A 26,287-nucleotide genomic window follows, 5' to 3' on the forward strand; every position below is an offset into this window, starting at 1 on the left:
AAACAGGAGATATCAGGCATCATCTGGGGATGATGGGAAACCAGCTGAGCTGATACTTAGAGTGGAAAAGGATTCTTGGCTGTACCAATTCGAGAGGCTTTTTACTAAGGTTGGGATGCACGTGTCTGACTCGGTGGACCCTGAAGTTGGGAGCGGAGCTCTGAGAGGATTCAGAGGAGCTGGGCTAGGATGTGGGCAGTGGGATACCGTGTCAATCCCGAGGGCTGTGGTCTTGTAGGAAGATAAACACCAGAAAACTCTTGGAGTGTGGTATTATAAGGATGGTAAAGTCTGTGAGTACAGGATGAATTGGAGCCACAGAAGAGGCATCATGAAGTATGCGTGAGCGTAGGCATGGTAGATCTTTTTAAGAGTGACACTGAAGTTAAAACCCAAGGGCAGACACAGAATTAGCAAGCAAGCTTTTCTAGGTTGCAGATACTATCGCTGTGTAGGAATGCAAGATGGAAGTGCTTCAGCTTGTGGAGGGTTTAAGGAGAAAGACAGGCAATGCTGAAAAGAAAGTTTGACTCTGAAGCTTTCTGGGTCTGGGATGTGGTGGGGCACGGTAGCTGTGTGTGGGACCAGCTCTGCAGTAGCTTTGGTCCTGGTGCCATCGGACTCAGGGCGAGGAAGCAGGTAGGTGACTGCTCAGCCCACAGAGCTGCGAGGAGCCTGAGGGACTGGTGGGCGGAGACGGTCAGAGTGGGCACAGCTTTTGGAGGAGGGACTTGGAAAACTTGAGGCCTTGAGCAGGAATCCAGAGCCTGGAACCTTCCTTTGGGTGGTAGGACTCAAGGACAGATACTGTTGATAGCTGGGTTGAAAACCGAGAGCAGCGACAGACTGGGGAAGGAAGTCCATTGGGCTGCACGCCGTGGAGTTACCGGAGGGGGATGTGCACATTTTCTATGTTGGGAAGTAAAAGAACAGAAGTAACCACACCGCAAGAAACACCAGACATAAAGTCTAGACTGAAAGGCCGTCACTAAAATCCAGATATCACAGGGACTTGAGGCCTGTTGGGCCACCACCTTGCAGCCAGAGGCTCTCAGTGCTGTGGAGCTGTTGGCCGGATGCTGTGGAGCACTGCATTCAGTGTGGGAAGTCTGCAGATGGACTGTGTCCGGATGCCAGGGTGGTTCCGTGGCAGATAGGGTATGGTGAGCCGCTCCCCCGTGGGTATTCATTCAGATTTCATCCATCAGTGTTCGGTGTTTTCTCTATGATAGCGTGTTTGTCACGAGATATAAAATAGTGAACACAGTCAGTGTTCAACTTGGCAAACAGTTTATGGTCAGGCAGGACAGGTCAGCTGAGTCCCTTTGTGTCTGACGCTGTGCTTGTCCCTAGCACAGTGATCAAAATGTAGTCCTCTCGGGCCAGCACCGTGGCGCAGCAGGGTAAGCCTTTGTCTGTGGCACCGGTGTCATATGGGTGCCAGTTCATGTCCTTGCTGTGCCACTTCTGATCCAGCTGCCTGCTAATACACCTGGGAAAGCAGTGGAAGGCCAAAGTGCTTGGGACCCTGCAACCAAATTAGGAGGCCCTTGCTGTTTGGGGTGTGAACTAGCACACGAGGAGCCCCTCTCTCTTTGTTGTAACCTGCCTTTCAAATAAAAACCAGTAAACTTTTTTTTTAAAGCGTCTTTTCAGAGGGAACAGCCACTAATACGGCACATGCATTCTTGCTCTGGTGTTACAAAGCAGCAGGAGTGCATCTGAAGGAAGAGGGCAGGTGCTGTGGAGACAGGGTTCCGATCTGGAAAGGAAGCCAGGGAAGGCCTTTCTTCCGAAGTTACTTACTTACTTACATGTCAGACAGAGGCTGACAGATCTGCCGTCTGCTGGCCTCTCCCTAACTGCTTGCAACAGCTGGGTCTCCCATGTAGGAGGCGGCTCTGTGAGCCATCACCTCTGCCTCCCTGGATGTGCGAGGATCCAGACCAGGCACTCTTAATATGGAATGTGGATGTTCCAGGTGGCATGCCAACCTCCATCTCTGGTTTGCTTTTTATAGCCTTCATGCTGTTGCTGGAGTGGCTCATGAACTGGAGGCGACAATGGGAGTTGAGAGATCACTGTATATATTTGCAAGAATCAAGTGAAAGCTGCTGATGGTGGAGGTGGCACTAAGCTGGCGGCAGTGGAGCTGGGTGGTTTGGAGACAGCGTGTAGAAATAGCATCAGTCCGACTTGGTGAGGGGGAAGAGGGCCTCCCAGACTGGAGTGTGGAATGCGATACCATTTTCTGTGTAAAATGAAGGCAGATCAGTCACGGTGGGTAGTAGAAGGTGAAGAAAGGAAGGCAGGGCAGTGCCAGGTGCTGCTTCACAATGCCCAGGTGGGGCACTGGGGGGTGGGCTGCAGGGCACCGGAAGCCCTGGCTTGGGTAGGTGGGAAAGAGAAGTGAGGGCATTGAATGGCTGCATGCTAAGGTGTTGATCTAAGCCCTTGTCGCATACAAAATGTGTATTACGTCCTTGCCTCCAGAAGACTTAAATTCTGAAGGGGGAGGATCTACAATAAATGAAATAATTTGTTAAGTGAGTCGTAAAGGAAGCAGAGTGAGAGCTGTCCGTGGAAGCGAGGAGCGCTGCGGTGCGCACAGTGGGACGCGCAGTTACGGAGGGCGGCATTGATGGAGTGTGCGACACCCAGGGCCTAGGCTGCTGCTGCTGGAGCTACTCCAGGGTCGAGATTGCTGCCTAGCACATAGTACCTGCTCAGGAAATGTGTGGTTTCAAAAAGTTAAGAACATTTAAAAATACACATTTAAAAAAACCTGTGGCCCTGACGTTTCGTATGGGTACTGGTTCTAAGCCCGCTGCTCCACTTGGGATCCTTGGGACGCGACACCCACATGGGAGACCCAGAGAAGCTCCTAGCTTTTGTCTCTGGGTCAGCTTTGCTCCGGTTGTTGTGGCTGTTCAGGGAGTGAACCAGCAGATGAAAGATCTGTCTCTTTCTCTCTTTGTAAAATCTACCTTTCAAAGAAAAAATAAATAAATTCATTAAAAATAAGTCCAAACCAAACTGTTATGTGGATTTTAGAAATTTTATACCCAAATAAATCCATCTTTTAATTGTCCACCATCATCTCATTCAGCTTTCAGTTTTATTATGCCTTAAAGTGGTGTTGTGTGTGACGGTTGTTTGAGGCTAGTTAACGAAAGTAGCTGGATTTAAGCTGCATTGGGTCTGTATTAAATTTAAATTTGTGCTCCTTGCAATTACTCTTGCAGTTTTCGGTTAATTGGGCTGCTTCTCTAGGGAGTATTTTCATGGGCCTTTGGTGTAGTTCTGCCTCCTGATAATCTTATTGTTTGCTGGAAATCATGCCGACAGGCCGTCACTCCTTCTAATTTAGGCTTGCTTGAAGAAGGCTGCCATTTATTTGCTGAGTCTTAAGGTTTTATTGGAAGGTTCCAGTGCCATATATAACTTGGCCTTAGCTAAAGAAGATCTTGCTTCTTTTGACTGCTAACTGTAGGGCTGTTCTGTTAAAAAGGAGTTTGATGCAGGTGTTTTAAGACTATAAAGTCACAGCTGTAAGTTGCCTTCTGCATGTTTGAAGGGCTTCATATAGTCAAGAGAATGGAATCGCTTTTGCTGTAGGTTATCTCTTCTCAAGAATCACTTCAATGTATTTTTATTATGAAGTATTTAAGAATAGACTTAATTATAAAAGTAATAAATGATCATTGGAAAAATTGTGAAAACATGGAATTGTAGAGTTATAAATATAAATTTTTTTAAAAGATTTATTTTTATTATTTTTTCATTGGAAAGGCAGAGGAGAGACAGAGAGGAAGATCTTCCATCCGATGATTCACTCCCCAAGTGATCGCAACGGGCCGATACTATGCCGATCCGAAGCCAGGAGCCTCTTCCGGGTCTCCCACGCGGGTGCAGGTTCCCAAAGCTTTGGGCCGTCCTCGACTGCTTTCCCAGGCCACAGGCAGGGAGCTGGAAGGGAAGCAGGGCCGCCGGGATTAGAACCTGCGCCCATATGGGATCCCGGGCGTGCAAGGCGAGGACCTTTAACCACTTGCGCCACCGCGCCGGGCCCTAAATATAAATTTTTTAAAAGATGTATTTATTTTTATTGGGAAGGTAGATTTAGAGAAAGGGAGAGACAGAAAAGATCCTCCATTTGCTGGTCAGTGGCTAGAGCTGAGCTGACCTGAAGCCAGGAGCCGGGAGCCTCTCCTGGATCTCACACGTGGGTGAAGGGTCTCAAGGCCTTGGACCATCCTTTGCTGTTTCCAGGACATAAGCAGGGAGCTGGATGGGAAGTGGAGCAGCCGGAACACAAACCGGCACCCACATGGGATCCTGGCACTTGCAAAGTGAAGGATCATGGAACTGAGCCATCCGCACTGGACCCCAAACAGAAACTTATCTCTTAAGGTTATCCATCCTTAGGGCGAACAGCTGTCACTAATTGGATTTGTATCCGCCTTTGGACTACAAAAATAGTTATTGTTGAGTCATTGATTGTTCCCTTTTGATTTGACATTTTCTTTACCATGTGCAAATATAAACGTGTGTGTGTGTCTGTATTTATTTGAAAGGCTGAATCACAGAGGGAGTAGGAGACAGACAGAAGGAAGGAGGGAGGGAGGAAGGGAAGGAGAGAGAGAGAGGACTTTCATTTACTGGTTTACTTCCCAAATGGTTGCAAAGACCAGAGCTGGGTTGGCATGAAACCAGGAGCCGGGAGCTTCTTGTAGGCCTCCTGTGTGGGTGCAGGGGTCCAAGGCTGTGGTTCGTCCTCACTGCTTCCGCAAGCACATTAGGAGGGAAGAGGATCAGAGGTGGAGCAGGTGGGGCTTGAATTGGCACCAGTATGGGATGCCAGCCCCTACGAGCTACACCACAGTGCTGGTCCCCTATGGATGTTCAGTTTTTTTAAAAATGCTGATTTTTGTTTTCCTTGGTGATCTGTTTCTTCCCTGCTTGTATCAGTACCACCTTGTTTTTGCTTACACACTGTAAAGGGAAGTTATTGCGTCTTCCCTCTTTTTAAAGATACATCATGGAGTATGACTTTGCAGTGCGATGCATTTGTTCCTGAATGCCCTGTGACTGGTTGCAGTGAGTTAAGATCATGTAATCTTTTTTTTTCCCTGCTTGGCAGCAAAAGTTGTGGATCAGTGAAGCAAAACTGAAGCAACTTTTCTTGCTACTGGAGATGAGATTGAAATAATTTCCCACCTTTATTTCTCTATTGTGCTTGCTCACACATTGGACATGTCAAAAGTAAGGGACCAAGTGGGTGAATGCTTGAGTGTCTTTGAGGTCAGAGCTCACTGGGCAGGGGTCTCATGGCCGAGTTCCCGGTGCAGGACCGGACAGGCCTGAGACCGAAGCCCCTGTGCAGGGTTAGGGATGTTTTGGGAAGCACTACTCACTGCTAAAACACTCCAGCTTTATTTATTTATTTATTTTTCATTTGTAGATCATGCAACTTGAAATGTGTTTTCTATTTGGAGAGCCTGATTTATTTAATTGCACTGAGATACACACAAAATGAAACACGCTATCTTACCTGCTTACAGTTTTCTTTGAGGCAGAGTCCCGCAAATGCCCGTCATGGCTGGGGCTCAAGCCCAGAGCCGGAAACATGTGGTTGGCAGAAGCCTAATGATTGGAGACGTTGTAAAGTTGGAGTCAGTAGCCAGAACTGGGTGTGTATTCATTTGAAAGGCAGAGTGTCAGAGGGAGGGAGGGCAAAGCAGGAAAATCTGCCATCCACTGAAGGGGCTGTGCTCTTGCGGGCTGGAGCCGGGCCAGTTAAGATCCTCTGCTTCATCCGGGTCTCCATGCGGGTGGCAGGGACCACTTGGTTGTCTTCTGCTGCTTTCTCAGGCTTGGTAGTGAAACTGGATCAGAAATAGATTTTAAGATGCACAGTTTAATAGTATTGAGCTCATTCACAATTTTGGGCAGTCATCACCATCCATCTCCAGAATTCTTCCTTTTGGGTAACAAACTATATGCCTGTTAAATAACAACTTCTCAGGCCCGGTGATCGACTAAAGTCCTCATTTTGCATGTGCTGGGATCCCATATGGGTGCTGGTGTAACCCAGCTGCGCCACTTCCCATCCAGCTCCCTGCTTGTGGCCTGGGAAAGCAGTGGAGGACGGCCCAAAGCCTCGGGACCCTGCACCAGTGTGGGAGACCTGGAAGAAGCTCCTGGCTCCAGGAAGTAACTTCCCATCTCCCCTGCCTTAGCTTTGGCACTCACCTCAGTACTGTCTTATCTATGAAAAAGGAGCATACACTGGTGTATTTTTTTGTGACTGACATTTTTCATTTTCATGTCATCAACATTCACACATGTTATAGCGTATCTCTCCTTTTTAAGATTGAATGATATTCTATCATGTATATACCTCATGGATTTTTATGCAGTTCTCCATCAGTGGAGTTTGATTTGCATCTGCCTTTGGATATCCATGAAGATGGTATATATGAACCTGTGAGAGAGATATATATCTGAGAACCAGTCTTCTAGAAAGAAGTTTATTTTACTCTCCATGTGGTTTTTGTTTTGTTTTGCTTTTAAATTTTTATTGGAAAGGCAGATCAGGTTTACGGAGATTTTTCCCAAGGCTTTGGGCCATTCTCTGCTGCTTTCTCAAGCTTATTAGCAGGGAGCTGGATGGTAAGCGGGGCAGCTGGGACATGAACTGGTGCCCATATAGGATCCTGGCTTGCAAGGTGAGGATTTAGCTATTGAGCCATCAAAACAGATCTAGGTCCTTCTCATCCCCCACCCCCGTTGTCTTTTATTTTTTTAAACCTTTTATTCACTGACTCTAATCTGAGTTTAACTTCTACTTCTCTCCCAGATCTCTTAGATCTCTGGTGTTTTTAAACTTGTTAAAACCTAGGGAACATTTTCCAGTGTTTTATGAGTTCTCAGCCATTTTCAACCCAAGGCTTCCCCCACCTCCATCTTGGCCCCTGGGCTGTTGTCAGGTCCCTGGTTTTCCTCCCACTGGTTGGCTATTCCATCTTGGTTTTCACCGACCAGCATTTAAGGTTAGGGCTTAATTACAGACTGACTTGTCTCTGTGAGCAACTAATGTGGCTGTTTATGAGAAATTAGACCAAAACAAATTCTTGCTTTTGGAAAGAAGAGAACCAAAGGCAGACTTAATCAAATATTCTCATTGTTTGCATGTACAAGGTAATGATTTTCTTTGTAACTATTATGAGCTGTGTGAATTACACTAATTAATTTTTAAAAAGATTTATTTATTTGAAAGGCTGAGTTACGGAAGGAGGGAGAGACCGATGGGTGGGGGGTTGGGGGGGATATCTCTTCCATACTTTGATTCTCTCCCCAAGTGGCCCCATTGGCCAGGGCTGGGCCAGATAAACTAGAAACCCAGAACTTCTCCTGGGTGCCCATGTTGGCACAGGGCTTTGAGCCATCCTCTGCCAGTTTCTCACATGCATTAGCAGGCAGCTGGATCGCAAGTGGAGCATCTGGAACTCAGTTGCCAGCATTGCATGGTGGCTTAGCCAGCTGCGTCGTGATGCTGGCCCATACACTGTTTTTAAGGAGAGGGCAGCATTCTCTCCAGCTTCATTCAAGTATATTTGACAAAAATTTTATATAGTCAAGGTATACAGTGTGCGACTTTAAGTACACATTGTGTATGTATCAGTTCTAACTGATACATCGTATATCTGTGTATGTGTGTGTGTGCTTACACAGTTCAAGTCAGCGGTGCTACCAGTGCATCTTATAACTAAAAACCTGTATGCTATGTCCCGCATCCCCCACAACACTTGGCCGCCGCTGCCTCTCCCCCGCCTCTGGGCGTCTGGGCCTGTCTCTTCTTGATGTCCTTTCTTACTGTAGCAGCAGTTTGCTGCAGGTGGACTCTGATGTTGGTTTCTGGAGCTGAGGTCTGTGCCAAGTTCATGCTGGAGCTGCCTGCTCGGGGTTTCTGCTGGAGGATCTGACGGCTGGTCTGTATGTGTGCAGTGGAGCTGGCCGTCTTCCTGCCTGCCAGGTGCCTGAGTCTAACCCTGGAAGTTAGGTTTAAACAGATCTTTCAGCAAGTTGCAGAGCAGAGTCAAGAATGTCAGAGTTGCTCTGGCTCCCATGCCCTGTTTTCCCCACTGACGTTGCTGTGTACACTGTCACTCCCCAGTGAACCAGTGTCGGCCACTTGTAAGCAGAACTTACCCTTGATTCCTGGCTCCCTGGGTTCCTCTAGTGTCCCTCTCCTTTCCAGGGTCATGTGCAGGATGCCTTACCACATCCAGTTGTCTCAGCTTCCTGTGCTGTGGTAGCCTGACAGTCTCGGCCCTTCCTGGTTTTACTGACCTGGACAGGCTGCTCGTGAGCGGGGCTCTGCTGTTTCTCTCACGATTAGACTGCGGCTGGGAGGGCTCGAGGAAGACCCAGAGGGGAGCTGCCGTTCTAATCACATTATGTCCAGGCAGCTTGCTCTCAGCAGGACTCAGTGCAGAGATTTTGAGCCGTCTCTGCTTGTCTTTGCTTGGCTCAGGTGCTGTTCAGCTTTCTGCACTGAAGGGACCATTTTTCTTCCTGTAGAGGTCACTTTTGATACTTTCTCCTCCTTTTAATGTGTATTGAATCCAGCGCAATTCCTACTGGTCCTTTTTCCAAATACTCATTTCCATTCTGTCGGATTCCCTCCTTAGAGGCACAGCTGCACTTGGCTGCGGCGCACGCCGGCTAAAGCTCCCGCTCTGGCGGCTGTGTGTCCCCTTGCCTCCTCCCAGCCCTCCTTGCATCTTGGGGTGCCTTCCCGTGTGCTTGACGGGCCATCGCAGCTCCTCACGCAGCTCTCCAGGCCTGTGTGGCCTTGTTCCCTCTCCAGCTCACACTGGCCTCTGGGCCCTGTGTCCCTTCAGGGACTCTGCTCCTTTAGGCAGTGCTGTTTCTCCTGCTTAGACTGCTGGTGTCATCCACCCTGTTTTCCTCCAGATTTTCATTGATACGCGTTTAAATGTTACTTCTTCAGAGAACACTCCCCCATGGCAGGGTCTGTGAAGGAGACGCCTTGGCTGTGCATTCCCGCAGGATTTGGTACTTTCTGCTCTAGACGCTTGGATTCTTGTGTCAGAGCTGCATCTCAGTTAAGATGGACGAGGCTCTGGCTGCTCCCTCGTTCCTGTGTGTCCCTGTTGCTTGGTACTGGACAAGTGTGTGTGTGAGCTTTCACAGTTCAAGTCAGTGACCTGTTCAGGCATGGTGTGTTGGGTGGATGAAGTTTGTCTTTTGAAAGGTAGACAATCACTCCTTTAAAAGGAAAGCATTTGAGCGGTAAGAGGAGGGAGAGAGAAGGCGAGTGAAAGCACGAGCTTGTCCAGTGGCTCACTCATGGGATGTCCTGGATGCCTGGGGTTTGGACTGTGGTCTGGGATCTCTCCCAGGGGTGCTGGGAACCCAGTCCCATGCGCCATCGCCACTGACTGCCTCCTGGGTCCTGCATTAGCAGGAACTGAAACCAGGAGCCCGAACTGGCTTCTGAACACAGGCCCTCTGAGGTGGGGGCAGGCGAGATACCTCCGTCAGCTGTACTGTCTAAGTATTCCCTCTTGGCCTGGCGCAGTGGCTCAGTGTCTAAATCCTTGCCTGACATATGGGCATATGGGTGCTGGTTTGTGAGCAGGCTGTTCCACTTCCTACCCAGCTCCCTGCTCGTAGCCTGGGAAAGCAGTGGAGGATGAACCAAAGCCTTGGAGCCCTGTACACAAGTGGGAGACCCAGAAGAAACTCCTGGCTTCAGATTGGTTCAGTGCTGGCTGTTGTGCCCATATGGAGAGTGAATCGGGTTGGCAGGTCTTTCTCTTTGTGTAAATCTGATCCACCTGGGGCTGGCCTGGGTCGAGACCAGGATCCAGGAACTTCTGGGGGTCACCATTTGCTGCCCTCACCCAGGGTTTGTTAACAGGAAGCAGGAGAGGACGTGGGCTAGCTGTGACTTGACCCGGCAGTCCTGTATCGGCATGTGAGTGCACAGGAAGCTACTGAACTCGCTGTGCCACAAGGTCCCACTGCGGCACCTGTGCCATTTTTTGGATTTGCAATCTTGAGGTTGACGTTTGCCCATCTTCAGAAATGAGGCACAGTGTCTCCCCTGTCATGGGAATGGAATGTGAGGGGGCCATTATCGTAGTAACCACATTACTAATTTTATTGTGTTTTTAATTTCCAAGCAGTGTGCTATGCAGTGCACATTAATTATTTTGTTAATTCTCACAGCAGCCCTGTTAGGTAGAGATGCTGTTATTTTTGTGTTATAAATGAAGAATCTTTTTAAAAAGCATGCTTGTTTATTTTTAGGTGAAGAGATGAAGTGGGCAGTAAAGGGGGAGGGAAGGGTCTTCCATCAGCAGAAGTGAGCCTTAGCTGAGAAATTAGACTTGTTTAAGGCTGTTCAAGGAGTGCCATTCTTGTTGAAACTCAGATTGAACTAATTGGTGCCACATCAGAGTCCAGAAAGGCCTTCTTGTAGCCACTCCCACGTAGCCACTTCGCCTCCCAGGAAAGCTTTGCTCTTGGAGTTTGAAAATCTTTAAGATACCTGTTGGCATTGAGAACATTGAATAGTCTTGAGAGGGTGGGCGGTCCTAAGCTGCTGTCAGCTTTAGCACCTGTGAGAGGAGTGTGCGCGGGGCCTGCAGGACAGCCAGAGACCTTCAGGCAGAGATGGCAGACTCTGGTCAGACTCGCCTGGAGTTTACTAGAAACGCACTTACTGAGCCACTTCTTTGATTTCCAAAGTGGGGCTTGGGGGACTGGGGTTGTTACTCAGCCTGAAGGTTTTGTTTGTTTGTTAATTTATAGGTTTTTTCTTTGTGAAAAAGAGAGAGAGAATGGATCTTCAATCTGGTGGTTTGCCTCTGTGATGGCTTAATCTCAAGGCGGGGCCAGATTGGAGTCAAGTGCTGGGAGCTTCATCCAGGTCTCACGTGCGGGCTTGGGCCCAAACACTTGGGCCGTCTGTTCTCAGGCCATTAGCAGGGAACTGGATCAGAAGTGGAACACATGGGAACAAAGTAGCATCGATAAGGAATGCTGGCATAGTAGGCAGCAGCTTTTCTTGCTGTGCTGTTGACGCCAGCCCCTCAGCCTGACATTTAGAAACAGTGAAGAGAGAAAATGGGGGATGTTGTGTTGTAATAGTGAAGATTATCCCATAGGAAGCTTGTGCAAGCATTAAAGTAAGCACCGTGCGGTTAGTGAGTTTAAAAATAAGTGGAAACATGAACAGTAGGCAAGTTTGTTTCCCTTTCGCTTTGTATTTATTTGGGAGAATTTGGCATATACCTTATTCCCTTCTTCCTGGTGAGTTAGTATGAGAAGGGGCTGGGTTTTGGCTGAGACAAGATCGGCCAGTTTGAAGAGCAGATTTCAGTGTATCTGAACTAACATATCGTGTTCAGAACTGGGAGTGTGTCATAATTTGCCTGTGAGACCTTCAGAAACTTCATGGCAAGTGTGAGTGCTGTGGTGCGGTGAGTTAAACCACCACTCGGGACGCATGCCTTGCAAGTCGGGGTGCCAGTTGCAGTCCTAGCTGCCCCAGCACATGCTGGGAGCACAGTGCTTGCGCCCTGCCATGGAGTACAAGAGCCAGACGGAGGGCCCAGTCCCAGCTGGTGTAGGCATCTGTGGGTAACCGAGTCGACACCTTGGGGTGTCACACACTCTCTCCCTTTCAAAAAGTAGGTGAAATATATAAACAGTAATGAGAAAGGTGGCAAATGTGTATTATGAAAAATGTATGAATTAATTTTAAAGTTTTAAGTAAATGAATTTCTAATTGCATTTTCCATAAACTTTTCTGAAGTGCCCTCATGAAAATTAGTGTGCTCCCTGCTAATGGGCCTGGGGTGCAGTGGGAAATTACCCCAGGTCTTGGACCCTCGCCCACTCGGGAGCCTCGGAAGAGCACTTGAGACCAGCCCGGCTCTGGCCATTGTGGTCATTTGAGGAGTGAAGCAATGGATGGAAGAGGTCTCTGTTTCTCCCCCACTCTCTGTACTTCTGCCTTTCAAATAAAATAAGTAGATAATTTTTAAAAAAAAGAACATTATGTGACACCAGCATCCCATGTGTGGGCACTAGTTCTAGCCTGGCCGCTCTGCTTTGGAGTCGGCTCCTGCTGATGGGCTGGGAACAGCGGGGCCCGAGTGCCTGGCTCCTGCTTGGGCCGTGGCAACATTTGGAGAGTGAGCCAGTGGATGGAAGATCTGTTTTTCTTTCTTTCTCTCTCTGTAATGCTTTCAAGCAAAATAAATAAATAATGAAAGAATTCTTAAAAACCAAGAAAATTAGTAATAACACATGCTTTACATTTATATATTTATGTGTTTAATGTTTGATTATAAACAATTCTTTTATCGCATGTGACAAGAAGCCAGCAGGCAGGTAGGGCTTCTCTACCCTCTTGGCTCTGCCTGTGGCTGCGTGAGTCCAGCACACAGGTCATACATGTGCATGTGTGTGTCATCCATGACTGTCAACATGGTGAGCATGTGGACCACCCTCCACAGTTTCCTGAGGCCTTTTGCGGTCCCTTCCTCCTTGGGGAAAATAAGTTACATTGTTGAGAATAAAATTCTAGGTAGAAAGATATTAACTTGTAGTTTAGCTCTTAGGTTTTTGGTTTTTTTGTTTGTTTGTTTTGCTTTTGGAATGGGTGAAAGAGAGTGGAGAGAGAGTAAGAGATTGAGAGAGAGGTCGCTCCTATGCACTGGTTTGCTTCCCAGATGTCCACAGCAGCTGGACTGGACGGCGGTCATGCTCCTGTCGCTGGATATGTGGTGTGTCCCGGTTGGGAATGGATCCAGAATCCAGTAACTGGAACTATTTCCACCGGCTCCCAGGGTCTGTGTTAGAGGAAGCTGGAGTCCGGGGCTGAAATGGAGAGTTGGGCCAGCAACACTTTCACTCCTCTGGTTTTCTTTCTTTCATTAATTATTGTTGAAAGAGGCAAACACACAGAACTCCCCTTCTACTGGCGCACCTCCAGCATGCCTGCTAGAGTCGAAGGTTTGCCTGGCAGAACCCAGGGGCTGAGAAGAGCAGGGTCCATGTCTCCATGTCTCCCCTGGGCAGCAAGACCTAACTGCCTGAGTGGCTGATTGATTGGCTGCGAGCAGGAAGTGCGCAGCCAGAGCTGAGCTGAGCTGGGCCCCAGGCTCCGGGGGTGGTCTGCATGCCTCTTAGCCAGCAGACCAGATTTTAATGAGTTGAAAATACAGGTTACTGTATTCGTGAAGCCTTTAGAGGAACAGCGTAGAACAGAAAATCTAAGAAAAATTTATCAAATAACATTTTCAGAAAGTTTGCAAAAGTGGTGAGAAGGGGGAGAGAAGGAAGGGTGTTTCCTGTGGGGCCGCACTGGATGACTCACGGGCAGCTGTCTTCTAATTGATGGCTTTGCTGCCTTGCTGGAAAACAGACATCAATTCTAACGTGAAATGGTAAGGGCAGTATAATCCCTGCCTAACTGAAGGGTATTCTTAGCTCAAGTGCATTTTATTCTGGTGATTGTTTTATTGAATAGTTTGCTGCTGATTTATTTATTTACATTTAGAGATTAAAAATAATACATTTTGCCCAGTCACTAAAATCAGCTTTTGCCTGGGCGTTTCCTTTTCCTTGCAGAATCCATTTGCTGAAGCTGGTGTCTGCTGTGGAAAGCATTATGTAATATTGTTAAGTTAATAGCCGTTTTGTAAAGAATTAGTGAAATGTGTAGCATTCTGCTTTAATGGATTTCTTCAACAATCTCCGTTTAGCTTCTCAGGCTCTTTAAATTTTCTTGGCTTTGTATTCATTTCTGTCCAGTTCATCTATGTGCATTTTTTTCAAAGTAGTATGCTTGAGGTGAAAATGGCAGCATTTTTGTCATAATGTAACCTTACTAGAAATGATGTTCTTTTTTTGTGTTTGTGTAAAACATTAAACGATTTCCTGTGCTTATAAATACTGCACTTTATCCTTCCCAAAAGATAAAATATTATTTATTTACTTATTTTGTTTTAGAGAGAGAGGGCAAAAGAAAGAGAAATCCTCCATCTGGTAGTTCACCCCCCCAATGCCTGGACTGTCTGGGGCGGGCCAGGCTAAGGCAGACACTGGGACCTGGAAGCACTGCCCTTGGGTGGGCACACGAGCCCCCTGAAGGTGTCCTGGCTGCTTTGCAGGGATGCCCTTGCCTGAAGATTCTTACCACGGAGTAGGACTGCATTTGTTGGAAGGTCCATCCCTGTAAAATGTGCAGAGAGCACTTCCTCTGGGTGAGACTGGCCTGTGGGAGCGCTGCTCCCCGACCCCCGGCGGCCTGATGGGTGGGGAGGGTGGCCCTTGGCCTGCTGTTTCAGTGGGCCAACCCACAGATACCCCGCTGTGCTTCTCTGCAGTGAAGACGGCCTGTCTGTGCAGGTCAGCCTTCAGGCGGAGGGAGGGGGCATTGATCAGGGTTTTTGAGTATCATTTCTTTTTGATACAGATAGCAATTAAAGAAACAAGGTGTACTTTGAACTAGCCTAGCTGGGGTAGACTGGCCTTTTCCTGCACTTGCTTTCCTGTACCCGTGTGTCAGCTCGTCTGTTCCCCTCCCTGGCTGACTGTGGTCCTCCCTGCAAATTGGGAGGTTTCTGGGGAAGGATCTTGAGGCCCTGCTGTCTGGGGTCTGGGAATGCAGCCGAGAGGGAGGAGGCTGAAGTGGAACTGCAGTTAGGCCTTGGGGTGGGAGAAAAGCTGCTGAAGCCCATAACCCTGAGAAGGAAGGAGTGGAGCTGACGCTGCTGCTGTTGAGAGCACACTGACAGGTGCCAGTTACCCAGCTGCGGCCGTTGTTTCTGGAGACTTCCACAGCTGCTGTGGTCTGAGAGGTGCACCTTGATGGCGGCCTGACCAGCTTGCTGTCTTCTGCTTTGACCGTGGGGCTACAGGGAACTGCTCGGCCTCGGCCTCCCCTCCCTGCAGCGGCAGAAAGACGTTGAACAACATTTGCTGCTATCCTTTTGAGATTCTCCTTTGAAAGCCTGTGTTTGGCGTTACCATTTTTTGTAGCAGATTTGCCATAATTTCTGATTAAGTAGGTAAAAGATGGGCATTGTTTTTGTGGAGTTATTTGTGAAGATTTGGTCCTGGTGATGTCGAGGCACTGAGGCGCACTTGCTGACTTGCAGAGTACAGCCTGGGGGGCTGACACACAGAGCAGTGACCAGGCTGGTAGACATTTTGGGCTAATGTATTTTGAGAATTGCTGAATCTAAAAAATGATTCAGAACACTTTTAAAAAACATTAGTGAGGGGTCTTCACAAAGGTTACAGAAAATGTGTGTTATGGAAAACGACCATGAATTTCAAAAATGTGTTGCACCAGAATAAACCTTGTGATCCTGTTTTCAATGAACCTTTGGATCCCCTTGTAATAAGCTACCTTATTGTTAAGTTTATTATTTCATCAGTATATACTTTGGTAATGAAAGGGCTCCATAGGATCTGAATAGGCATGCTTTTTCTCCTTTTTAAACAAAATAATTCAGAAAATTAAATAAGTAACGTTACACTGCTGAGTTCTTGGTGTGTGTTCTTGGTGAGTTCTTGGTGAGTTCCACACATGCGGAAGTGGCCTGCTAACAGCAGTGCAGGCGTGGTTGGACGAGGTACGGGTCCCTCTGTGCTGTTGAATGACGTGCGTGCCCCCCAGCACCAGATGCACGGGTGGCAGACTGTGAGCTGCGGGGAGATGAAGTGGCGCTTGCCCTTCGGTGGCTGTGCAGCGCAGGCAGCCCTGCCCTGGGGTGACTGCCAGAGCCAGGCCCTTGCAGAGGCTGCTTTAGCTGGGGGTGACCATAAGCTGCGAGAGCCAAGAGTCTGCTCCTTTTAGTAAGATCCTCCCGGACAATTGTCTGTATTTTAATGTGTAAGTATTTTTGGAATTTGATTTTAACAAGATTATCTAGATGTTACTACGATGAAGCAAAACTGAACTAGGCGAATGCAAGAAGAAATGGCAGAGGCTCAGGAGCAGGGAAGCCAGGTCCTCTGCTCGCTTGTTGTAGTCCCACTGTCATCGAGGCAGGCTGCCTCTGTTAGGACCTGCTGTCTAGCCTCAAGTCAGGGAGTGCAGTGGCTTGCACTTAGCTTACTGAGAGGAAATGCCAAGGACACTGTGTGATGCTGTTGGTTTCAAGGAGTGCAGCGCCTGTTGGACTGACTGCCACTCGTGCTCTCTTGCTGCTGAGTCCAGTTTGTCATGATTTAGGAGGTGTCTCCATGGGTACAGAGCCTGACTTTTGCCATCCTTTTAAAAAGGACTGTCTAGTTTGTTAGTGGGGAAAGTGAGTGAATAGTAACGTTTGTTGAGGAAATGTAGCCTGTCAGGCACTTTTTTCTGTAGACATTCCTTGTTTTAGGCTTTTGTTAACTCTGTAATAGCAGTAGAACTAGTAGGTTGTTGTGCTTAAAATGTGGTCTTTCCCCTTAGCAGTGTGAGGTGAACAGAGCCCGCAGATACACAGTTTATTTTATCATGTGTCATTTTATTGTTATACCAAACGTTCCAATAGCACACATTTTACACAGCTGCTTCAAATGAGACAAATTTACAAAAACTCAATTTTGGAACTCATCCCTTAAGGGGGAGAAAGAAACAAACCAAAAAACCCACCTCACCATGCTTTGTCACAGTGTGATTTCTGATATGTTGGCAACTTAGGAAACACTGGCATTTCCAGAAAATAAGGCGGATCCCAATTGGAATGTTGGTACTTCCTGGTCACTTTCAGTTGGAGATACTCAGAGTTTAAGTACCGTTGAACAGTTAAGTTTCTTGGTCAAGTTCTAGAAGCATTGTGTTGGGAAGAGCTGCTGAGGCAGCTCTGCAGAGTGTGTGTGGAGTGTTGCGTGGGTCGGTGGAGTGCAGCGTGGGTTGGTGGAGTGCGTGGATTGCGGCGGTGGGTTGGTGGAGTGCGGTGGGTCGGTGGAGTGCAGCGTGGGTCGGTGGAGTGCGTGGATTGCGGCGGTGGGTCGGTGGAGTGCAGCGTGGGTTGGTGGAGTGTGGCGTGTCGGTGGAGTGCGGTGGGTCGGTGGAGTGCGGTGGGTCGGTGGAGTGTGGCGTGTTGGTGCAGTGTGGTAGGTCGGTGGAGTGCTGCGTGGGTCGGTGGAGTGCAGCGTGGGTCGGTGGAGTGCGGTGGGTTGGTGGAGTGCAGCGGTGGGTCGGTGGAGTGCAGCGTGGGTCGGTGGAGTGCGTGGATTGCGGCGGTGGGTCGGTGGAGTGCAGCGTGGGTTGGTGGAGTGTGGCGTGTTGGTGCAGTGCGGTGGGTCGGTGGAGTGCTGCGTGGGTCGGTGGAGTGCGGTGGGTTGGTGGAGTGCAGCGGCGGGTCGGTGGAGTGCGTGGATTGCGGCGGTGGGTCGGTGGAGTGCGGCGGGTCGGGGTGCTGGTTGTACTCACTGCGGCTCCTTTGTTTTGCAGAGATCATGATGCAGCCGTCCTTTTGGATTTTTTTTAATAATGTGTGACCCTTCACCTTTGATCCCCTGACCTGCATTACCTTGGTAACCATTTCATTTTTTAATTTAATTTCATTTTTTAATTTTGGTGTACAAGCTGTAACATTTCATCTTTCAAAGTGTAACATGCTGATTTCCTCAAATAGAGGTACCCCTTTGAGTGATAAATTTACAAAATGCTGTCTTCATTTTCTGTATTAAAATTCATTTCAGTTTTAAAAATAAAGTATAATCTGTGTTTTCATCCTTTCAAAATTTAAGTTTAATGAGTGCATTTCCCCATACAGTATATTTCCTTTTTATTCATGTTTTGTAGAAGTTGAATGAAATTGTTTATATAGAACTGACACACATTCAAAAGCCCTGCAATGCCTCCACCCTTGTACACTCTCATGCGTGTGCGTGCACAAACACACTCCTTCCTTCCACCCATACACACACACACACACACACACACTCTCTCTCTCTCTCTCTCCTTCCCTCCACCCTTACACACACACACACTCCTTCCCTCCACCCACACACACACACACTCCTTCCCTCCACCCTCCACCCACACACACACACTCACTAAATTTCCCTCTACCCTCACACACACACACCACACACACTCCTTCTCTCCACCCTCACACACACACACACACACACACACACACACACTCTCTCTCTCTCTCCTTCCCTCCACCCTCACACCCTCACACTCTCACACACACACACACACACACACTCCTTCCCTCCACCCCCACACCCTCACACACACACACACACACTAAATTTCCCTCTACCCTCACACTCCCACACACACACTCCTTCCCTCCACCCCCACACCCTCACACACACACACACACTAAATTTCCCTCTACCCTCACACTCCCACACACACACTCCTTCCCTTCACTCTCTCTCACACACACACACTCTCCTTCCCTACAGCCTCACACACACACACACACACACTCACACACACACACACACACACACTCCTTCCCTACAGCCTCACACACACACACACTCCTTCCCTTCACTCTCTCTCTCACACACACACACACACACACACACACACACACACACTCCTTCCCTTCACTCTCACACACACACACACTCTCCTTCCCTACAGCCTCACACACACACACACTCCTTCCCTTCACTCTCTCTCACACACACACACTCTCCTTCCCTACAGCCTCACACACACACACACACACACACTCCTTCCCTTCACTCTCACACACACACACACACTCTCCTTCCCTCCACCCTCTCTCACACACACACACTCCTTCCCTTCACTCTCACACACACACATACACTCTCCTTCCCTACAGCCTCACACACACACACTCCTTCCCTCCACCCTCACACATTCCTTCCCTCCACCCTCACACACACACACACACACACACACACACACACACACACACACACTTCTTCCCTACACCCCCCCACCCACACGCATACACTTTGCACCCTCCCTCTATAGAATAACTTTTCTTTTCGAAATACAAGCATTGTTTAAAAAGTTTGTGAAAAATGGAGTTAAATTGTTTTGGTGTTAAAAACTGTTTGAAACCCATGTGTACAAGGAATTTTCAAGGGGCCCATGGAGTATATGTATTATGGAAAAACATTCATGGATTTCAAAATTTTCACCAAAATGTTTGCATGAAAATAAACTTATTGCAGTTTCCATTTTTGCAAACTTTTTGCAATTTCCTCGTAGTATTAATTTGAATTTCTTAGTCTTAGCTACTGCATTCTTGCATTCTTAGCGTGTATTTTATATACTAAAGTATTGTTGTAGATAGAAGGATACAAGATTGCCTCATACCAAAGTTCACTCCTCTCTTCTTTAATACTTTATTTCTTTATTTGAGGCAGAGGGACAAGTAACAGTTTCCTTTTGACCAAAAATGCTTTTGTCTCTGCTAAAACCTAGTTAGTCAGCTCTGATGGTCTGTATGCCAACTGTCTTATATGCTATTTCCTGACTGTTTCTCAAACAAAGCACATTTTAATGTATTCTTTTCAGAAAATTTTAAAAAGTAAAACAGACTAAAATCACACAGCAAAAATAAAAGTTAATTATTTGAACTGACCAGATATTTCTAAGAAATCATGTTCTTGAAGAAATCTCCTCACGTGGTCCACTGAAGCACAGATTATTTTTAAGTGTGTGATCATTTTATTCTAACATTTAATGCTGATGTTTTAATTGCACACAGCGGAAACTCTAAATGAGCACTGAAGTGGGTTTAAGTCCTCTCTGAGCTTTGTTGATACCTATAAAAGTTTATATCGTTCATTAGAACCACAAATTAAAATTAGTCATGGAGAGCTGTTTGTTGGAACTCTCAGGAATGCTGCTTTCGGCGCACGTGCTTCCATGTATGTCTGCCCCCGGAAGGGTCCTTTGTCCTGTTGGGTGTCTGAGTTGGAGAGTAGCAGAGCCGAGACTGCAGGAAGGGGAAGCATCCAGTGACCAGCAAGACCCCGAGTTTATAAACATCCCAGCAGCTGAGAGCAACTTACTTGCTGAACCTGGAATTTTCAGGGGATTTTTTCATAACATCACTTTGCACAGTTGTGCAAGTGTATCTTCCAGGCCCGCCTCAGACTTCCCGTGTGTTTGTTCCTTGATGCCTCGTCCTTCCAGCCCCGGAGGCACGCGGTGTGCTTTTGAGTTGATGGTGCAGCGTTGCAGGGCTGCAGCACGCCCACACTGCTGCCAAAGCAGCCGAGTGTGTGAGGAGCGGTGGGTGTTGCCGTAGTCCCCAGAGTCCTGGCTCCTTGTGCCATGTTCTCTCTGCCCAGCACCGTGTCCCCGTGCTTGAGGTGGTTGCGGATCCAGTAGCAGCTGAGGACGTGCTGATGTGGCCGCTGTTGTGTTTAGTTAAGTCAGTTAGATGTGCTTTGAGTTTTTATACTTACTATGTTTTATGATAACTTATTTTTTTTCTGAGAGAGAGCACGTGACTTAAATTTGCCAAATATTGCTTACTGGGTTAATATTTCTAATAAACTGAGCTGCCTGGGCATAATTTCGTAAGCAGGATTCACTGAGAAAAATTTCATCTGGACAAGTCAGAAGACCTGCTTTGAACTAGCAGGGTGTTAAAATGTGTCCTTGGCCCCAGAATACTCAGACTGCAGAGACATGCATCTCGGTGAGAACCAGTGCCCTGTGAGGCTGGCATGGAGGGGTTTGTGAGAGACACTGCATTGCGGCTACCTGCTGTCCGTGCTTCGGTGTAGATAACTGTGTTTTCAGGGTAGCTGAGAGGATGGGTGGAACACCCTGTGAGAGGTAACATTGAGAACTCTCCAGAAAATGCTTTTGCAGCTGAACCCCATGCTGTGCTGTGTTGCTGGCAGTCACAGGTGTGCCATGAGGCAGCGGGAGGCCCAGGAGCCAGGCTGCCTTGGCTTGATCCACTGCGGCCTCGGCTGAACACTGTGTGTGAGTCTCCTGCTCGCGGAGGGACTGGCGATCACTGCGCCTGCTGACAGGTCGTGTGGCGAGTTGGTGAATGCCGAGCCCTTCCGGTGGATCTGTGGGCCACTGTGGCTGGGAGGGAGAGCTCACAGCTGACCTGGTGTGGCCTTGGAGACCCTTGGGTGACTGGGGGGGGCACCTCTAGAACAGGTAAAAGTTCAGGGACACGATGTTCGATGCAGGTTCCCAACCTTCTGTGAAGGAAGATTGAGGTCATGAAGAGCTCTTGTCCCTTTATTGATAAGTTGTCAGAGCTCTTTCTGGCTGTGGAGACCCAAGGCAGGCGATGCCCCACCCGGGGGGCGGCTCTTGCTCACTGTGCCTGCTCTCTGCTGCCCTGGTTTCTCAGTCTAGCTAGCTTTCCAGAGTTCAGAGATCCCAGCCACCCAGGCTTACGAGGCTTTAGTGTCCTCCGGAGTCAGTGGGGAGGACCTGCTCCCGTCCTCTCTGCCTTCTGTGCACTGTAATCACTCAGCTTTATGCAGGCAGTGGATGGGGCGTTAGCCTCGTTTGCAAATGAGAATGTTGGTGCTTAGGTTGGTTAAATCAGCTCTCCCAGACCCACAGCCTAATAAATTGCGGAACTGACACTTAAATCCAGGTGTTGCTTATCCCATAGCACCTGCTGCCTTGCGTTTGCAAACTTGGCCAAGCCACTCACCTAAAACGTCTCTGCAATTTTGATTGCAAGGATTCTAGCTGGATGCTGTATTGTCTCAGCTGTCAGACCCTTAACGTAATTGTAGCCTGCCTTCCAAATACAGTAAAAATAAAGATTGAACAAAAACTTCAAAAGTAAGTAAGATAGCATGTCTAATTAGTAAGCTCTTAAAGAAAACGTACCTGCCTGCAGAGGTCTCCTTCTGCCCTCCAGGATCTGCCCTGTGTGGCCCTTGGAGCTTTCTCACTTCTCACTGTGCGCCTGGAACTACCTTAAGAAACTTGGGCCTTGAGCCCACGCAGCCTCAGTCTCTGCTGTGTGTTCTAGCAGAGAGCCGTTGGTCGGTACATTTAGAAATGCAGGGTGAGTTTTGTGAACAAGAAGATGACTGGTGTTCCAGTAGCTCTGCGCTTCTGGAGTGGGCCAGTGCTCCCGGCCGGCTGACTGCGCTGCGGGCTTCCAGGGGTCTTTGCGGGGGAGTTGAGTTGTTGAGCCAAGGGTAACTTGCCCAACAGGAACATCAGATCAGAGACTAATTACAGAGTTTGATGAAGTGCAAGGGCCAGGCAGTTTCTTTATCATTTTTACTTTTGCCCTTTTTCACTTCCTCTCCTCTTGCAATAAAATTTTGAAAATTTATTTCAGAGAGAGAGAGGGAAAGACTAGTAGCTTTACCCTCTGGTTCCCTGTGCTGGACCAGCAAAAGCCAGGAAGTGGGTCTGGTGTGTGTGACTGGCTCAGCTAAGCCGTCACCCGCTGCCTCCCAGTGCGTGTTAGCTGGGAGCTGCGTCGGGCAGCCCGGCGTGGAGCTTGACGCCTGAACACTCGGCTAAACGCGAGTTCTTCCTCTTGGCTCTTAAGACTTTATTTTCCATTTCTGTTGCCTCTCTCACCTGCACCACAGGCCTGACCCCACGTTCCCCGTGTTCCTCGTGTGTCTGTCATCAGACTGGGAAGCACCTGCAGCCTCTCAGGTGCCCTGGAACTAGTTGGTGGTGAACTGAATGCTTCTCCATTGGTCTTGCTAGCTTATTTTCGAGAACAGGGACTGTTATCTGCCCCACCTTCCAAGCATGAACGTTGTCATTTTTTTTCAATATCCAGTGACCATGTATTAACTGAATATCAAAATACTGCCAGTAGTGTTTTGAATTTTACAGTTTTTCTGTCATTCTTTCCATTAGTATGTTTATAGTTTTTTTCTTCAAGTTTTTCTTCAAATTTATATAAAGTTTACAAACTTCATCACACATTTCATCACAGATTTCAGATTTTTTTAAAGATTTATTTATTATTGTTGGAAAGTCATATTTACAGAGAGAAGGAGACAAGAGAGAAAGATCTTCCATTTACTGGTTCATTCCCCAAGTGGCTGAAATGGCCAAAGCTGAGCCGACCTGAAGCCAGCAGCCAGGAGCTTCTTCTGGCTCTCCCACATGGGTGCAGGGTCCCAAGGCTTTGGGTTGTTCTCTGCTGCTTTCCCAGCCCACAAGCAGGGAGCTAGGAGGGAAGTAGAGCAGCCAGGATACGCACGGGCACCCCTCTGGGATCCCAGCGCGTGCAAGGTGAGAGCTTTAGCCGCTAGGCTACCGTGCTGGGCTGCGGATTTAGGATCTTAATTGAGGATTTAGGTTCTTCTCACTCTACCCTCCTTCCTCCCTGCATTCCCAACCCGTACTCTTCTCTTGTCTCTGCTTCTTTGTTTCTTTTTCCCCTAATTTTTATAGTAGCGTGCTTTCACTTCACTTTGTCATCACAGGCTTAACACTGCACTAGGTAACAATACCAGCACTTAGCAGATAGGAAATAATAAAAATAAGAACAAAAACCCTACTTTTCTTTAGGAGCACAAAAGCTGGACACAATAATCAAATCCCAGGCGAGCAGTTTCTGTACTCTGTATTGTCACAGATCAGGGAAAACACATGATTCTTATCTTTTTAGGACTGGTTTATTTCACTAAGTTGCATCTGTTTAGTTGCAAAAACCAATATTTTATTCTCTTTAATGACTGGATACTGTGCCGTAGTAAATAGCCCATTTTCTTTACCCAGTATTCAGTTGCTCGGCAGCTGGGTTGCTTCCATAGCTTTGCTGTTGGGGATGAGCTGCTGTAAACATGGGGTACAGATAACTCTCTTATTTGCTGATTTCATGAGTTTGGGTAAATTCCTAAGACGGGGGTGGCTTTATCATGGGGTGGAGATATTCTTCTTTCCTAAGTTGGATTGTGTGTCTAGAAAACGTAGAGTGTTTAGCATCCTGAATTTAACTGAGAAATGTTAGACTTCACTGTCCGAGCAGGACAGACTGGGACTGTTGGAGAGGTCCCGGTGCCGGGCCGCTTGGCATGTCTGCTGGCTGGCTTATCCAGCTGGGAGGTCCAGTGTCGCCACCCCTTGTGTTGCTCCTCAGGGGACAAGGAGCCTGTGGCCATCCAGACTTGCTCTCTTAGTAATCATGTGTTGGGGTCAGAGGAGGCGGAACGCGTGTGGTGGTGAGTTGCTGGGATGAGCTGTTGCCTCCGGAGGTCACAGCTCTGCTGTCCATTCCCTCACAGACATGCACGGCTCAAGGGTAGAGTGATTGTGAGGGTGGGTTAGGGCAGTGCCACCCTATGAAGGTCGGGAGGCCCTGTGTGCCACCTGGAACCTCAGCAAGTTGGTTCAGGTGCCAGGCAACCTGCCTTGGGAGTTTCTGTCTGCCAGCAGCTAGCCATTCTGAGGCTTTTGAGAATAAGAAATACATAGTGAAGGTGTGGGGTAGGTGTTTATTCCTTATTGAAAATCTGACCTAGCAAGAAGAGTTAATCAAGAGACCAGCAACAAAACTGCTGCACAAGAGCGAAATAATAGGAAACAATAGGAAATGTTTGCTGATTGTTCTGTGTAGAGCAGGTGGTGGTTACAGTGGCGATGTGTATCGCGCCTCTGAATCCTGGGGTTTAGACCCTTGCTGGTGTCTACACTCTTCCTTCGGAAGGTGTCCCAGTCCCCAGGACCGAGAAGGGTGGCGCAGGGCTGGTGGAGCGGACGCTCGTGTCCCCAGTCCCCAGGACCGAGAAGGGTGGCGCAGGGCTGGTGGAGAGGACGCTCGTGTCCCCAGTCCCCAGGACCGAGAAGGGTGGCGCAGGGCTGGTGGAGCGGACGCTCAGCGCGCCCAGTGGTTCCCGCGGAAGCACCTGGCGGAGCACGTTCACAGAGCAGACATTCCGCACATGCTGGTTCTATACTCTTTCCTCCTTAGCGCAGGTAATTAGGAGTGGGTGCTGACAGGCAGCACATCGTGGGCCAGAGATATCGCTGTAATTAAAGTTTTAATTAAACAAACACCAGACCAGGCAGATGGTTCTTACCCCACACCCTGTAAACCCAACACCCTTGGCTTTTCCATTTTGCAGACGAGCAAAGACAAGAGGGGCATCGCGTGGTAGTGCACCCGAGGGGACGTGTAGTCCTGGGGACTACCTGGGCTCTGATTTTGGAAGCCTCCGTGTGATGCCGGAGCCAGGGAGAAACACTGCAATCTGAAATGGAAAGATAATGCGTCCAGGTTTATACTTCAAGTCAAGGGCATTGCTACAGCCAGCTGCTGGAGCGCAAGGCATGTGGTTTTGTGCTAGATCTCAGAAGCTGACAAAGTGTTATTCAGGATCAGCAGCTAGATCCAGTATTAAATTAGAGTGCTAGCATCCTGAGTTTACGGCTTTGTTGCTCTGCGGCTGTGCAGAATTGAAATGTGACTTGTGCCTGTCTCCTGTAGGTCGTCTGTTACGTCAGAGTGACCTTTAAGACCAGGTGCAGAATTGGAAACAAAACAAAACATAACACTGGTCCCAAGTGGAGGTAACAGGAAAAGACTTACCTCCTCTCAGGGACATCCCACCCACCCCTCTGCCACTCTCAGCGAGCTCCAGGCTTGTGTTCCAATTCCATCGCTGCCAGCTGGAAGCCAGGGCAGTGCGGGAGCAGGCGAGGAGGTCCATGGCGATTCATGTGGCCCTCTGGGGACTCACCTGTTTAATGACTTGCTACTTAACCATGTCCGTGATTTTCAGGCATTTAGTGCAAGTAGGAAGTTCCACATTGGAGTTACCAGCCGGTGAATGTAGGTTGCTTTTGCCACCTGCCTCTCACTAATTTAGACTTGGTTGGTAGATTCAGGACTGAGGCTGTTCATTTCCTGTTTTGCGGTAGAGCGATTGTGACAGCTGTTTCTGCTTGGCTGACCGTGGTGGTCCTCAGCGTCCCTCTGCTTGGCTGACCGTGGTGGTCCTCAGCGTCCCTCTGCTTGGCTGACCGTGGTGGTCCTCAGCGTCCCTCTGATTGGCTGACCGTGGTGGTCCTCAGTGTCCCTCTGCTTGGCTGACCGTGGTGGTCCTCAGTGTCCCTCTGCTTGGCTGACCGTGGTGGTCCTCAGCGTCCCTCTGATTGGCTGACCGTGGTGGTCCTCAGTGTCCCTCTGCTTGGCTGACCGTGGTGGTCCTCAGTGTCCCTCTGCTGCTTTCAAGGGAAGTGGTGCCTTTGCCTGAGGAAGAGCTCGCATCACCCAGGAAGTGCACAGGCATCTTGTCATGTCCAAGACTATGTCGGAAA

General features: G+C 48.4%; 1 protein-coding gene across 2 annotated transcripts in view; it reads left to right on the forward strand.

Annotated features, from left to right (window-relative positions):
* The window catches only part of CAMTA1 (calmodulin binding transcription activator 1), a 698,792-nt gene that overhangs the window by 55,602 nt on the left and 616,903 nt on the right, over positions 1-26,287 (forward strand). Inside the window, exon 4 of one of the 2 annotated variants that reach the window (XM_040987852.1) lies at positions 17,501-17,782. The exons of the other annotated variant lie outside the window; for it this stretch is intronic. Within the exon in view, the coding sequence (XP_040843786.1) occupies positions 17,501-17,509 (9 nt within the window). The 3' untranslated portion in view covers positions 17,510-17,782. Of the gene's footprint in view, positions 1-17,500; positions 17,783-26,287 lie in introns of those variants that run through there. 2 annotated transcript variants of the gene reach the window in all.

The sequence above is a fragment of the Ochotona curzoniae genome, unplaced genomic scaffold, assembly GCF_017591425.1.
Source record: "Ochotona curzoniae isolate NIBS_2020 unplaced genomic scaffold, NIBS_Ocur_1.0 contig_4792, whole genome shotgun sequence".
Taxonomy (NCBI): Eukaryota; Metazoa; Chordata; class Mammalia; order Lagomorpha; family Ochotonidae; genus Ochotona; species Ochotona curzoniae.